General features: G+C 35.8%; 1 protein-coding gene across 8 annotated transcripts in view; it reads left to right on the top strand.

Annotated features, from left to right (window-relative positions):
• The window catches only part of LOC111516106 (choline/ethanolamine transporter flvcr2a), a 91,491-nt gene that overhangs the window by 62,363 nt on the left and 12,408 nt on the right, over window positions 1-16,720 (top strand). For all 8 annotated transcript variants that reach the window (XM_074172520.1, XM_074172509.1, XM_074172525.1 and 5 more), the window contains exons 3-5: window positions 3,639-3,741; window positions 5,675-5,903; window positions 12,564-12,701. In XM_074172520.1, the coding sequence (XP_074028621.1) occupies window positions 3,639-3,741; window positions 5,675-5,903; window positions 12,564-12,701 (470 nt within the window). The remainder of the gene's footprint in view (window positions 1-3,638; window positions 3,742-5,674; window positions 5,904-12,563; window positions 12,702-16,720) is intronic.

Raw genomic sequence — 16,720 nt, forward strand, 5'->3', positions numbered from 1 at the left:
GAAGGAGCCCTAGTTTTCTGCAACAATGTACCCGGCGTTATGGAAATGTTCAACATAACGTATTAACCAGAGAAATGAAGACTCTTCATCGATTCATCAAAAAGAAGTTTGAAAGCTGTACTTTTTCACAATGGGAACCATTATGCTTCTGTGCCTGTTGGACACTCAGTCCATTTGAAAGAATGCTACAAAAACCTTGAATTTGTTCTTAATAAGCTCAGCTACTCTGATCATAAGTGGACCATTTGTGGAGACTTGAAAGTTATTTCATTGTTACTAGGGCAACAAGGTGGTTACACTGAGTTTCCATGTTTCCTTTGTGAATGGGATAGCCGTGACAGGAAACAACACTATGTCAAGCAGGTGTGGCCAATAAGAAAGAGTCTTATTCCTGGGGGTTAAAAATGTTGAAAAACAAAGTTAGTGGATCCTAAAAAAATCTTACTTCCACCACTCCATATCAAATTGGGGCTAATGAAACAGTTAGTGAAAGCATTAGACAAAGAAGCAGGTTGTTTCAAGTATCTTTCTGAAAAGTTTCCTGATCTATCCGATGCTAAACTAAAAGAAGGAGTCTTCGTTGGGCCTGACATAAGAAAACTTTTAATAGATGAAAGCTTTGTCACTAAAATAGAAATGAAAGAAAAAAATGCCTGGATTTCATTTAAACTTGTTATAGCAGGCTTTCTTGGGAACAGAAAAGACCCAAACTACAAAACTTTGGTTGCTGAATTGATACAAAACTACAAAATATTGGGCTGCAACATGAGTGTCAAAGTCCATTTCCTTCACTCACATCTGGACTACTTTCCCGAAAATCTAGGGGCTGTAGCTGAGGAACAAGGAGAACGGTTCCATCAAGACAAAAAAAATGAAACGCAGATACCAAGGTCGGTGGAATATTAACACAGCGGAAAAAGTAGCAAAAGAAGCTTTGACGAAAAAAAAAACGTTTTTACAAAGACTTATAATCACTTTGCAAACACTTGTGTATCACTATTATGCTTAGTTTAGCTATGTAGCATTGTTTTTTATGCTTTCACTTCATGTTAAAATAATAAAAATAAATCCACAATTTCTCGATTTTTTGTACTTTTTCAATTATTTCATCCTTATTTTGTAGGCAAACCTTACGTGATAGATAAAAACAAATGTCATTTTTGAAAACAGTGCAAAAAACTTCATAAAGATCAGTTAACGAAATCACAACAACTTTTTAAAACGTTTTTTTGCAGGCCTGTGTAATTTATATTTTATAAAATATGCGTAAAGACGTTGTTCTCTATTATTTTGCTGAAAATGGATTTTATTGAAATGTGACGACAATTGATAACAAGAGAAATGTCTCCGTTTTTAAACAAAGGAATAACTTGTGTTAGCTTAAATGCATCAGGAAAAATACCACTTGTGAATATCACATCTATCAATTCAGAAAAAGGCTGCAACAATATGTGGGAGATATTTTTAATGATATCACTATTCAGTTCAGGGGCGTCTAAGCTTTAGGAATTTTTGAGTGAGCTAATAGCACTTCGAAAGTCTTCTTCGGTCACTGGGCCAAGAAAAAAAGAGCTGCAAGGGGCTGGAAAATTTCTGAAATTCAGTAAACCCTCTTTGCATACCTTTGGTAGAGATTGAATGATATTTCATTAGTTCGGACTTCCATTGTCTACTACATAAAATGATTTGAAATCCCTGAAACAACTAAAAAATAATAATTAAAAATGAATAGCTGAAAATAACAATTATATTAAGCAAATAAACCTGAAATGAAATAATAGTGAAATAAACTACAAGTAAAAATATAACAATTGAATAAATAAAAACAAAATAAAAAAGGAATGAAAAAAGAGAAAATAAAAATAAAAGGTGTAGAGATTCCAAGTCGTGTTAGTTCACTAACGTTAGTGAACGTTTAAAACAATTTTTCTTCAAATTTGAATAATTGTATACTTCCTCCCATATATACAGTATCTCATATATTCAGATATACAAGTTTGCACATCACCCAAATATCATAAAATGTATATACCTGTCATTTTTGGAACAATAGGCTACCGACTACGGATTTTCTATATTTTATTTTAATTGCGAATTGCGGGATTGTTATCTGCCTTTTATTCCAAGTGAATTTATCGTTATAAACCGAAACTACTGGTCAGAAATGCTGTGTATAATTTTGACAATAAAATTCAACTTAATGATATTTAACTACAAAATAAAATCAACGTTACTAAGCAGCTACCAAAACGTAAAAGATCTCGGGACCATACTATGGTCAATAAGGGTTTTTCAGGTCAAATTTCTTTCTCCGCCTCTGAAAAATGTGAACAAAGTGGCATATTGTGTAGATGTTGAAGAAATTCCAGTGCCGCTGGAAAAAATTGCAAAAGTTATAAACAATTAACTGAAAAAAAATTGAGTTTGGTTTTTTGCAAATATTTCAAAAACTATTTGACATTTTTCAAATTTGCAGACGACACGCCCAATTCGGAAATTCAATGAAAATATATTATTTCAACTCAATCAGTATCAAAATTGAGAGTTGAAAAAATTCAGGCACCTACCGGATAAATTATTGGGCAATAATCCGCAGTCAAATAATTTTTATCGTGGTTTTCCTTTTAATTGAGTTAATTGGCAAATTTTTCTACTCAAGCAGAAACATTACAAGTGCAATAATTATTAAAAGACAAATCTGAGATTTTTTTCTTTTTTTATAGCTATTTTTGAAGGGTCTTAGAATAGATTTCCGTTGGAAAAATAAAAAAAAATAGTGGTAAAAAAAATAGAAAGTTTCAAGTTTTCTTCATTATGATTTCCTACCACGTAGTAACGGCTACATCCATCAATTTATTAATTAATCAATAAAGAAATTAAAGAGCCTCATCAATCATTGAAAATATTTTTTTTCTTATTATTACTGTCGATCCGTTTTTCATGATCAGAAGGTACATGTTTTTTTTATTTTCATCTGCTACTGTTTAGAAACAAATGCGGTGTTTATAAGATAATTCAACAATAATCTCTTTTGAGACATGATCTCTGATACAAATTATGATTTTGAAAAAATGGTTTCTTAAAAAAAATGTTATTATTCCAAAACGAATTTGATTAACAATTTTATTCAAATTTTCATTGTTTATATCACAAACACTTTGTTAAAAAACATTTTTTATACGCAATGAAACAAACAATCATGTATTATATCTTGACAGAAAAAATTCATCTATATTTTGTATAGAATTCAAAAAAAAATCGCCCAGTCGCCATCTTGAAAGTTTTATCTGTCAATTTCACTTCAAAATAAAGTATTCGTGCATTAATTTCATTAAAGAAATGGACTGTATGATAACATTTCTCAATATACATAGTACGAATGAATAAAAAATGTATTCATACGAAAAAAGTGACCTTGACATATTTTTAAGTCAGGGAGGATAATTTTTTGAATAGAGGGTGATTGTTGAGGTCTGATCATTTATTCGTTGCTTGTTTTTTGTTATTTTAGAAATGTTTGAAATGAAAATCGGATACAAAAAATGAGATTAATATTTGGTATAACGTGTCATTATTACTATTATTATTCAATAATGCTGGTATAGGTACTGTTTTACGGATGATTCATTTTTTTTCAGGTATTACGATGTGGATACATCGTTAGTTGATATGACAGGGTTGATATTTTTTGCGATAAATATATTACTATTTCTACCAGTCAGTTATTTGATTGAAAGATATGTGAGTGTATTTTTTTTATTTTTATTTTTTTAGCCAATTTACTATTACGAATTTTCAAGAGTTCTAATAGTCTTGGTCACAAGATCCTTTTTTTTGGAGCTTCTGTCCAAGAGCACCGATCCAGGGCCCATTCGATTCGTAATGACCTCTAGCAACTTTTTGAAAAATTTCAAAAGGGGCTTGAGAAAATTGAAAAAGTTATAAATAATTCAGTAAAAAGGAAGGGTTTGGTTTTTTGCAAATATCTCGGAAGATATTGAAGTTATCAGAAATTTGAGAAAAGGTCCTTGAGAACAATAAAAATTATTTTAACCCATTAAATATCATTATTAAGAAAAAAAATTCACATACCTTCTAGACACTTGAATAAAGAAAAGTCAATGGAAAATATGTTTCTCGTGATTATTTTATCAGATATACTTTGGTCAATCAACTAATTATTAAAAAAATTGTAAAAAAACAGATAAATAAGAGGATTGGAGCATTTGTTTGAAATGTTATTTGTTCATTATTAAAAAAACAAAAAAGACTTTGAGTGTCTTTGTCGTATCTCGAATAGTTTATGAGTTATAAAGATTAAAAAGCCATAAGAAACAGATTTAGGGGGTATTTTAGTAAACAATTGTCAAAAATTTTTATAAATAATAGGGTTGGAGCATTTGTTTAAAATCTTACTTGTTTATTATTAAAAAGTGAACAAAAAAGACTTGGAGAGTCTTTGTCCTATCTTCATTAGTTTATGAGTTATTTTAATAACAATGATTGAGAACCAAAAGAAATTGCCAAACGCAAAAATAAAAAAAATATTTAAAAAATTGTAAAAATAAAGACATTTTTTACACAAAAAGTGAAACATGTTTTTCAATTTTTTTGATAGTATTTAACAAAATATATCGTAAAAATTAATTTGTTTAGAACAAATTGTTCATTAAATAAATAAAGAAAATATAAATTAAAAAAAAACAGAATATCAAGGAGAAATAGAAATTAAGATTTGAAAAAATCGTTCCTTGATATTCTTATTTAGTAGCAAAAAAAATTGTTATTCAATAAATGCGTTTTTAAGCAATAATTTTTTTAAGGATTTTGTTTTTGAGAATCATATTATTCATCACTGATAAAAATTCAAATATCTTATAAACTATACATTTGTTTATAACAATTTTTTAAACAAATGGAGCTAAAAATTATGTTAAATATTTTTTATGTTACTTCAAATAATTAGAATACAAATAATTTTGAATATAAAAAAAAAAGTTCATTGCTTCAATTCAATTTTTCACTTTCTAACGCCTTTGAGAATTAATGATAAAGTAAAAAATCAAATTTTTTCAATTTTTCCAACGGGAATCTTTTTTGAAGGCTTTCAAGAAAAGCTCCAAGAATTGAAAAAAATTGAGATTTTCAGTTTAAAAATTATCAGGGTTTTTATGTAAATTTAAAACTTGTGAAAATTAGTTGATTAACTAAAGTATATCTAATGAAATAATCACGGGAAAAACAATTTTTCCATGGATTTTCGTTTATTCAAGTGCCTAGAACGTATGTGATTTTTTTCCCAATAATGATATTCAATGTGTTAAAATAATTTTTATTGTTGAAAGGTCCGTAACGGTCTCTAAATTAAAATTATAAATTTAGGTGATAGAGTTCCAGGAGGTGGGATTTTTTTTAGGAAATTTCCTTCTTTTTAAGGATGTCTTTTCAAATTTCGGATATCTTTAATAAATTCCGAGGTTTTGTAAAAAATCAAACCCCCTTTTTTTACTGAATTATTTATAACTTTTGAAATTTTTTCGAGCCCCTCTTGAAATTTTTCAAAAAGATGTTAGAGGTCATTTCGAATCGAATCCTAGATCAAAATTCTCGGTGCTCTTGGACAGAAATTTCAAAAAGCGGATCTTGTGACTCAGACTAATATTCTAATTTTCAGAGTCTACGAGTGACAGCTATCGTCAGCATGGGATTCACTTTAGGGGGCACTGTGGTTAAAATTTTCTGTGCTGATCCATCCAAATTTTGTCTAGTTCTTGCCGGGCAATCACTTTGTGCGATTGGACAAGTTTACATGTTGAATATTCCTTCTAAATTGGCATCCATCTGGTTTGGTTCCAATGAGGTTTCTACTGCCTGTGCACTAGCCGTTTTGGGTACACAGCTAGGTGAATAATATTGTTACATTTTTTCCCGTTTGTTGACCACTAATTGACTACACTGAATAATCTAACTTTACTTTATTTCACTTTAAATACATCAAACACTTCAACTAAAACTTCAACTATTATTTGAAAGTCTATCGACTTACGCATATTGACTGTGTCGATATGCTCGCAGCTAGCGTTCAAATATCGTAATCGAATGCCGTGAAAATTTCGCCGAAGTTCCGTCGTAATCGGTAGCATTATCCTAGCTGCTTCTAGAGTGGCGGGGAATCATCGTACATTCGTGCGCTCTCAGCTACGTCACCATTAGTTTATGGCTACCAGTAGCGGCCTGCGTTATTTTCTTTCGGGCATGATTTACAACACTACCTCCTTTCCTGAGGTTGTTCGCCCCAAACAACATTCCAATAGAGGACATCGCGACCTATCTAAGGACTCAGCCTCTCTATGTGGACAACTTTGGGCTTGCTTTTGGGTGACAATTGGATTCTGTACATCAGATCGTTTATCTTTTTGGTTACCAAGTAAGGTCCTTGCCATGGTCTCTGCAACTTGGGACACAAACCTTCCCGACGTTGGGGTTGGTAGAGCCACACTGCATCGCCCTCCTTGAAACTTACTGACAGCGACTTTTTGTCAAATTTTATCTTCATCCTATCGCTGGAAAGCTGTAATTTGGTTCTTGCAAATTCGTGTACAATTTCCAGTCTCTCCTTTAGGTCATTCAGATACTCTGAAAGAGGTACCTCTTGAGATTCATGGAAAGGACTGTCACACAATACATCTGTCGGAAGCTTCAGTTCACTACCAGTTAACAACATGGATGGTGTGTAACCTGTCGCGTCATGTTGGGAGCTCCTGTATGCCAACAGAAAAAGAGGGACCAATTTATCCTAGTCTCTTTGATTTTCGGAGACAAACATCGACAGGTAGTTAGTTATTGATGTTGCGATAATGCCTATCGACCATTCCATCGGACTATGACTGAAGAGCAGTTGTTGCTGTCTTCTTTATTCCCAACAAAGTCATGATTTCCTTCCACAATTCCGATTCGAAGAATACCGTAGAAATTTCGCCGAAAAGTTACATCGGAATCGGTAGCTTCATTCTCGCTGCTTCTAGAGTGGTAGGGAACATCATATATACGCGCGCTTTCAGCTACGTCACCATTGGTTTATGGCTACCAGTGGCGGCCGGCGTAATTTTCTTTCGGGCATGATTTACAACAATATTAATAATTTTTATACTGAATCCTCATTTGAAAATTCAGAATTGTTTGTTGGTTTTCATTTTTCATTAATTTATTTCTTTAGAGTGCACTTGAGAAAGGTAGACCTGGAAACTCTGGCAAATATTAAAGCCGAAACAAACACTGCTTCCAAACACTAGAACTGCAATACTCTTCTCAACACGCATTTCATCAACTAAGTCGGCGTCATCAGGAGACGAACTGAACCAACTCCTTACTCTAGCACTCGCCCAATTTATACTTAACTGGGTGGATTATTTGAAATTTTCACAAATGAATAAAGAACTGGTTGGAATATGATGTTTGTCTTTGTTCATCTAAAAGTCCAGTGTCATGTATATATCTCAATAATTCAAGGCACTGTTCATTCATACATTTGTTTACAGGGTGTTTTCTAACTACAGTACGAACCTTTAGAGGGTAATTCGTTAGGTCGTTTTAAAAAAAGTTCCTATGAATATGTGTCTGGAGTTGCTTCGCTTCTGAGATACAGGACGTTGAAATTGAAAAAAATATCATAAATATACTTGCACCGATTTGGTTGAAATTTGCTGCAGTTATTTGAAGTAATGTGGCGCATATTCAGCCTCACATATTCACATATTCGCATATTCACAGTGCCTCACATTCGCATAAGATGTGTGAAGCTGTTTCTATCCCTCCGTTGCATAATCTGCAGCTGAGGTCTCCGTTGTACAGCCCCATTTTATTCAGATGTCCTCTAAGCGGACAATGACCGGATCCCTATAATATTGAAGTAGTTCTTCGGTTCTTTCCTCAGACGGTTCCCCACTGAAGGTTATCCTGTGTTTGTTGCTAGGTACTTTTGTCCAGTACTCTGTATGCTTCTTATTGGTCCATGTCCTAATCCGATTTCGTACCAATGATTTTGGTACGCCCAGAGCTGGTTCAGTTCTTCATGGCATTCCCAGACCAGTTTTGATGTCACCTTCGGGTTAGTTAGAGCCCCTAGTGTGCTCTTGCTGTCTGTTAAAATATTGATCCGCTCATTTATTTGAGGTCTCAATTTAATAAGCTTTGCACACTGCAAGATGGCATACACTTCCGCCTGAAAGACGGATGTGTATAGTCATAGCGGATAGTGATAGTGTTGTCATATCAGTGAATTAGCAGTGATCACATCATGAATAATTCCACTAACACTGAAATGGCTGACATGTACTTTATTAATGGATTAGCAAATGGAAATGCGGAAGAAGCATTGAGAATTCACCAGGACAGAGATCTTAACAGAGTAACTACATGTGCTTAAACATTTAGAACGCTACATGCAAGATTATGTGAAACTGGGAGTTTTAATAAAAATGCAGATGGTGGAAGACCAGAAACTGTAACAACTCCTGAACTGGAAGAAGCTATACGAGATCCTTCAAAAAGTACCAGGAAGGTTGCACTGCAGCTGGAAGTCAGCCCAAAAACCGTATGCATAGCTCTAAGAAGAAACCTCCTATACCCATATCACATATAGCGAGTCCAAGCTCTACTACCTCGGGATTTTCACCCAAAATTAATGTTTTGCAGGTAGTTGATTCAAACGATGGCACACAATAATAATTTTTTCACCAAATGTTTTATTTACGGACGAAGCAAATTTTTCCCGAGATGCTATTATGAATTTTCACAATGAACATTTTTGGGCCGACGAAAATCTAGACGTTATTAGAGAAAGTCATTCTCAGCAGCAATTTTTGCTGAACGTTTCGGGGGGAGTGATTGGTGACTACCTGATTGGCAATTTTTTTTCTACCAGCAAGATTAACAGGTGAATCCTACACGGACTTTTTGCGAAATCATCTACCCATTCTGTTAGAAGTGCCGGTACTTTCAAGAGGCAACATGTGGTTTATGCATGACGGGGCACCAGCTCATTTCAGTGTTCTTGCTCGTGAGCATCTCGACATCGCCTACTCTAATCGCTGGATTGGACGTGCAGGACCTCAAAACTGGCCAGCTCGCAGTCCCGATATGAATCCTCTAGATTTATATTCATTGAGTCATCTGAAGGCTTGATGACTTGATGAATCGAATAATTGACAATTGCGTTGTCATAAGGAATACTTCAGGTATTTTTAAACGTGTCAGACAATCAATGACAAATCGATTGCAGTCGTGTATTTCATCAGAAGGTGGACATTTTCCTCATTTACTTCAAGGTCGAAATTGTTTATTATTTACTTTCCTTTTTTTATTATACAGGGTGATTAAAAAGTACTTTGACAAACTTCAGGAGGTGATTCCTCACAATATTCTAATATGAATTGTCCAAATAAATAAATGTCCGGAAATGCTTCGTTTCCAAGATAGAGGATGTTGAAGTTTTATTTTTATTTTCGTTTTTTTTCAAATAACTTTTGAAATACTGAACTTAATTGAACGAAACTTGGTAATAGGAGGTTTTTGAGGTGTCGAATTCGAACCTGATGTTCTTATTGCTCTTACTCGTACTGGGCGCCACCTACACGTCTTTTTCTTTTTTAAATATTCATAACTTTTTTGGGCGTACTTCTAGCACATTTTTCAGTAAAAAAATCGATTCCTCTATCATATCTACGTAAATAAGCTACCCTTGTTACTAGTCGCTGTAAGCAACCGTTTTCTAAATATTTTGACTTGAAAACTTCAAGTCGATTATTTGAAAATCGATGCATGTTGAAGTTATTACGAATATTTTGCTTTTTTCACAAGAATGCTTTGGAAATAAATTTGACGTTTGCGAGTAGTTTTGGTAATTACATATTTTGTGACAGTTAGAAATGAATTTGACGTTTTACTCGTTTGAAGAGGTCATTACTGTTGGGTACGTTCCTTTATGACATCCTTAAGCGAAATAGTTATTTTTGTATCAAGGGTGCATAATCAGTATTTATTTTAATAAAATTTGCAAGAAATGTCAACATTTTATTTCAGGAAATTTTGAATATGTAGAATAAACTAAAATAAACGAAACTAAATTGTATTCAAATAAATTGTTGGAAGGGTCCACCTTCAGCGAAGATACAGGCAGTCAGTCGTCTAGCCATTGAATCTCGTACCCGCTCAAAAAGCATTGGTGTGTTTCTTATTGTTTCACAGGCGTCTACTATTCGGTTTCTTAGATCTTCCTCGTTCACTACTGGAGTCTTATAAACTAGTGACTTCAAATGTCCCCAAAAATAAAAATCTATCGGATTTAGATCTGGGGACTTTGGTGCCCACGCCTGGTTAGGTTCTTCTACATCCCTACCGATCCATCGATTTGGATAGACTGTGTTAAGGAATTCTGGCTACAACGCTAAAATGGGCCTGAGCCCCATCTTGCATAAACCACATGCGGATACGAATTTCTAATGGTACATTCTGAAGTAGTCCCGGCAATTCATTTTCTAAAAAGTGTCTGTAAGTTGCGCCATTCAGTCGGAGCGGAAGAAAGAAAGGACCTATCAAGTAATTATCAATTATTGCCGCCCATACATTTACAGAAAATTGATACTGATAATGCCTTTCACTAACTGCGTGCGGATTTTCGAGAGCCCAAACATGGTTGTTATGAAAGTTTGTGATAGCATTTCGAGAGAAGTTTGCCTCGTCCGTGAAGAGTACATATCTTAAATATTGAGGATTTCCAGCCAATTTTCTCAAAAACCATTGACACAAAGTGATGCGTTGGGGAAAGATTTCGTGGCAAAAGAGCCTGTACCCTTTGAATATGGTATGGATAAAACTGTTGATCGTGGATAATTCTCCAAACTGTGGACTGAGTAGAATTGACAGCTTCAGCAATTACTCTTGTGCTTGTTTCTGGATTCTCCTTGAGAGCGTTCAAAACAGCTTCTTCCAATTCTGGGGTTCGGACTGCTCGTGATAATATCAGCTGCCCTCTTAAACCTACCTGTTTCTGCCAAATGACGGTGGAGACTAGCAAATGTTGGAGCTGAAGGCAGTACTCGATTAGGAAATCGCTTCTGGTAAATACGTCTTGCTTCGCGCGCATTGCCATCCGCAAGGCCATGAACGAAATGCATATCGGCTAAATGAGCATTATTGTTTAAATAACCCATTTTTTCAAAATAAGTGTTTTCTACTTCTACTTACGGAAACTTCAACAAAACGTCTAACTGTCACAAAATATGTAATTACCAAAACTACTCGCAAACGTCAAATTTATTTCCAAAGCATTCTTGTGAATAAAGCAAAATATTCGTAATAACTTCAACATGCATCGATTATCAAATAATCGACTTGAAGTTTTCAAGTCCAAATATTTAGAAAACGGTTGCTTACAGCGACTAGTAACAAGGGTAGCTTATTTACGTAGATACGATAGAGGAATTGATTTTGATTTTTTTACTGAAAAATGTGCTAGAAGTACGCCCAAAAAAGGTATGAATCTTAAAAAAAAAGACGTGTAGGTGGCGCCCCCTACGAGTAAGAGCAATAAGAACATCAGGTTCGAATTCGACACCTCCAAAACCTCCTATTACCAAGTTTCGTTTAATTAAGTTCAGTATTTCAAAAGTTATTTGAAAAAAACGAAAATAAAAATAAAACTTCAACATCCTGTATTTTGGAAACGAAGCGTTTCCGGACATTTATCCGGACATTTATTTATTTGGACAATTCATATTGGAATATTGTGAGGAATCACCTCCTGAAGTTTGTCAAAGTACTTCTGAATCACCTTGTATGTTTTCCATGGATATAAATACCTTTTTTTTTAAACTGTAACGTCTTGGATCTCAGAAACGAAGCAACTCCGGACATATGTTCATAGGAACTTTTTTCTTAAAACGACATAACGAATCAACATCTGGAAGTTTCGTACCCTAATTAGAAAACACCCTGTATATGAGTCAATTATTTTCAAACAGACGTATTTTTCAATCTTGAAAATTGTTCGTGGCATCAATATAATAATAACAATTTATTTTCGCAAGAAAAATACAAAAAAATTTCTATATCATAACTAAGTAGGAACAGATCGAACACAAAAAAAGAGATAAATCAGAACTGAAACTTGAAGAAAAATATAAATATATATACATATACACACATATGCATTATTATCACCATGAACATCAATGTACTCATCAGATATCTCTATACAAACAATAAATGTTTTTTCGAAATAATCCGGAATTTTTGTTCAATAAATTTTTTTCAAAGCATTCGGTAGCTCGTTGTAAAATTTGATACCTTTATAATAAATCGAATATTGCCCAATATTTGTTTTCATTTTTATTAATTTCAGATTGTCTGAGTATAATAGCAATAGTCTAACTAAATACTGTTATTAGTTTTTGAATATAGAAATAAATGCTAATAATTGATTTTCAAGAACAAAAACCAATTAAATTGAACTATTTCAACATCTTTTGAAGAAATCAAACAGTAACAAGTGTCATTTTTTTCAGGCGCTGCAATCGGCTCAATCGTTCCGCCGTTTATCGTTAAGACAGAATATGATGAACAAGAAACTGGCAAAGCCATTCACCATATGGTTGTGGGAAATGCCATCTTAGCTGCCATAGTATTTGTCGTAGTTTTAATATGTAAGTAATAACTTCACTAATCGTTAAAAAATTGGTTTCCTATCACCTCCCTCAAAAATCGGGTTGTCAAAAGTCGAAACTGAGGATAAACGAGATCTTACCTTTCAACGTGCTATACCTAAAGTCTTCTTCCTCAAGCAGTGGAGAAATGAATCATTTTCAAGTCCCTGTTCCATAGGCGTACATAAATGAGTCGGTTTAAAGTGACAAATGTGGTATATATTTCAAACATTCGATTTTTTTTAAGACAAAACACAAGCACTACAGGAAAATCCTTAAGGCGCTCTAAAAGCGGTGCCTGTGCGAAAGTAGCGATTCACATTGGAAAAACCTTCTCAGGAAGTTTATTCCACATAAACTTAGTTCTCCAAATGAAAGAGTTCTCAAACAGTAAAGTTTGACGTGTACTGAATTGAACCTTAAAACAATGAGCAGCCACATTCCGTCGCGTATTTCTGAAATGTTCCGCTCTTGGTGGAGTCAAATATGCCAAGTCACTCGAATACTTCCCGTGAAAGTATCTATAAAAGAGAGACAAATCTCCAATCTTCCGTCCCCATGCCCCCTCCCGGGTTGAGTGCCCTGAGTTGACATCTTCCCCACCGGGCACTTCAACAAGATTGACATCTGACCTTCTTTGGTCGAAAGTCAGCCTCTAGCTGCTTTTACTTTCTGATCTGTTGAATTGTTTTATCATGACTTTCCTAACTGGATTATTGCATGGGGTCCCCAAAAATTAACCGGAGACGAGTGTCTTTTTAGTCGCGAGCAAGTGATGGTTCTCAGTGAATCTGAAAATGAGATTAATTTAAAGTCTGGTTGAGAAATTTCTATACTTACCAGAGCCGCCTGACGGCGACTCTCGGGGGTGGTCTTTGGTTCTGCTTTGTTGGCCTCCTGTGTTTGTCCCTCTCTCGGAATCTGGAGACATCCCTGTTTAGTGCGTCTAGGTCTAGATCCCGGAATATGTACCTATTCGGTACATATCGGTACGACTGGATTTGTCTTCTGTATGTCGCTGCGCACTGGCCCCAGGCAGTGCAGTCATACAGGATTATCGGTAGTATTATGGTCTTTATCATCAGCAGCTTCACTTTCAGTCCCATGTTGCTTCTTCGACCTATTATTGGTAATAGGTTGTGTCGGGCAGATCTCGCCATTCCTATTATCTGCCATACGTGAGACCTGAACCTTAATCTTTTGTCTCCAAGTATCTAGCTTCGTTGGTCCACGGAATCTCTCATCCGTTGAAGATGGCATTTCCTTCCGGACGTACCCTCCTCCGGGTGAACAGTATTGCCTGACTCTTGACAGGGTTTATGCTGATCTTCCACAGGCTTGCCCATTCCTCTAAGCTCTCTGTCTGTTGCTGCAAATATCTAGTGATGTGCGCTTGGCTTGTTGATATCGCCAGCAGATCTGTGTCGTCCGCGTATAGCGCCAACTTGTTGATGTTGTTCGCCGGCTTGGGCCGTCTGCTGTGTATTCCGAGAAGAGGTGTGGCGAAAAGACTGCAACTTGTAGGACCCCTGCTTCCAGTAATCGCATCGTTGTGAGTTCTTGTCCTACTCGGCAGTGGCATCTCCTGTCAACTAGAAAATATTCGATTAATCTTACCATTGGTTTCGTGTAGCCAAAGTTGATCATTTTGGCCAGAAGTCCGTCATGCCAGACTCTGTCAAACGCCTTGGAGACGTCTAAGAAAATCGCCCCGGCGTTGTATCCTTTGACTAGGTTGAAGCCTTCCGTCTACTACCCTCAGGACTTGCAGCTCTGTCGAGTGTTCTGATCTGAAACCGAACTGTTCGTGTGATAGTATTCCTAGTTCGTTGGTTTGATCCTCTAATATTTTCAGGGTGACACGTTCTGCCACTTTGCTCAAGGAAAGGGTTGCGCTGATTGGCCTGTGTTTATCCGGGAATAGGTGGTTCTTCTTTGGCTTCGGGATATGGATGACCGTCGCCTCCTTAAAGGGTTACGGGAAGTGCTGCAGTCTGAGTATAGCATTTATGATGTTTGTTATAGCTGCTATACCCTTTCGTGGTAGGACTTTCAGAGCCCGGTTTGTTATTTGGTCTGGGCCTGGGGCTTTCCGAGTAGCTAGACGTCTTACGATATCTTTCACTTCCTCGAGTGATGTTGGTGCCAGGGGTTGCGCGTTGTCCCTTCTTTGTCTTCTGAGTCTAAGTACCGTCGTTTCCACTTGAGTCTCTATTTCTTCTACTTCGTCCGTGAACGGGACGTCGTTCTCTCTACACTGCCTTTCGAAATTGTCCGCGAATGCTTCCGCTTTCTCTTGGTCCATGTATACGATTCCTTGCTCGCCCTGTATTGGCAGGCATGGCTTTCGAGGTCCATTCCTAAGAGTTTTCGGCATTCTTCATGCAGATGTGTCTTCGGTGTTTAGTTCTTCCGGACGGGTTGTCCATTGTTGATCTGGGATTTCTTTTAGTTCTTCTCGCAGTATTCTGCCGGCTCTTTGCATACTCCTTTTGTCCATTGGTGTGCGAGTCCTTTGATATCGTCTTTTCAGGCGTCTTCTGATTCTAATGAGCTCCTTTGTTTCTGGAGGAAGATGATCTTGTAAATTAAAGCGCTGGGTTGGAACTTCCCGCGCACTTCTTTCCATTGTTTGGGTGATCGCCTGTTGCAGCTGTTGTGTGACGTTCTCCAGATCGATCTTTGTTTCGATGCGTGGTATGTCTTCTATCGCATCGTGGATGGTGCGCTGGAATCTTTTCCAGTCGATGATTCTCCTTGTTGGATTATCTGGTTCCATTTCATCTCTTCCTATTGTGAATAGAATGGGGACTTATTTTTCTAAGATCTGACTATTTATATGTCATTCTAGTGCTTTCACCTATCTCCTGTTCCCTCTCTCCGCTTCATCGGTTTTAGCGGGAGTTGACCGTGTGGCGGGAGCTGGTCGTGTTCCGCTTGATTAAAGGTTTGTTGTTGTTGGTCAACATACATGTGGCTTCTATGAATTTTCTCCTAAACCAGTGTTCCGCCTTGTGGATGATTTCAGCTTGAGCCTACTTTGTGTTATGTTGATGAGTCCAAACATGCTCCGCTATTCCTGATTTGCTGGTTTCTCCTCGCTGTTTGTATTTCGTCTACTCGGCAATGCGAACATCGGTGAAACTAAGAAGCCATTGGTGTTAAAATAACGGTTTGGTGTTGGGATGAAACTCCATTAATATTCACCCTTTGTTTTATTCAAAATTAAAAATAGGAAGCGGTTAATGAAAGACCCTATACATTATTAAGTGTGTTATGGATTTTCCTTAAGTGTCGGCCAACCTCATAATATACTTTTGAAATATTTTTGTAGAGTGATTGGTTTTGATAACCCAATTAAAAATGTATTAGTATTGGTTATAATATTTCACTTCAATTCCTAAAATATACAACAGCAACGACGAGACCGTTATTGGTGAATAAAATAATTTTTTCTATGGATGCTATACAATGTGCCACTTCTCTCATCGCTTTCATACGTTCAAAACAAAAGCTTTCTCACGCAGTTAGAAATATCCGCCATTACAGTGAGAAATATCCATGTTGACAACGCTACGCCGACGATTCGCGTGCAATATTAAAGTATCCCATTGTCGGCGTTTCCATAACAACATAACCGAAGCACTACATAATTATTGCTGTCAACTTACCCAACGGAAATAGTTTTATTGTTGATTGTCTTAGTATAAATAGTTCAGATTTATTAAATATTGAAGTTAATGGAATACGAAGATTTAGAGTTGGAAAATACACCTCCAGAAATTGTTCATAAAGCAATAGATGTTTGCAATAATGTGCTACCAAGCACATCGAGAGAAGAGTATGAAATCGCTTACAAACACTTTATGGGTTGGAAAATGAAAGCCAAGGTAAATTCTTTCTTGAAAATACCTTGTTAGTTTATTTTGAAGAGTTGTCAAGAAGATTGAAATCATCAACATTATGGTCTCGGTATACTCGATGCTGAGGAGTGCATTTTTAAAACGCAAATCTGAAAA

The sequence above is a fragment of the Leptinotarsa decemlineata genome, unplaced genomic scaffold (assembly GCF_025532065.1).
Source record: "Leptinotarsa decemlineata unplaced genomic scaffold, Ldec_3_MD MMD2_P_RNA_scaffold_12, whole genome shotgun sequence".
NCBI classification, from domain to species: domain Eukaryota; kingdom Metazoa; phylum Arthropoda; class Insecta; order Coleoptera; family Chrysomelidae; genus Leptinotarsa; species Leptinotarsa decemlineata.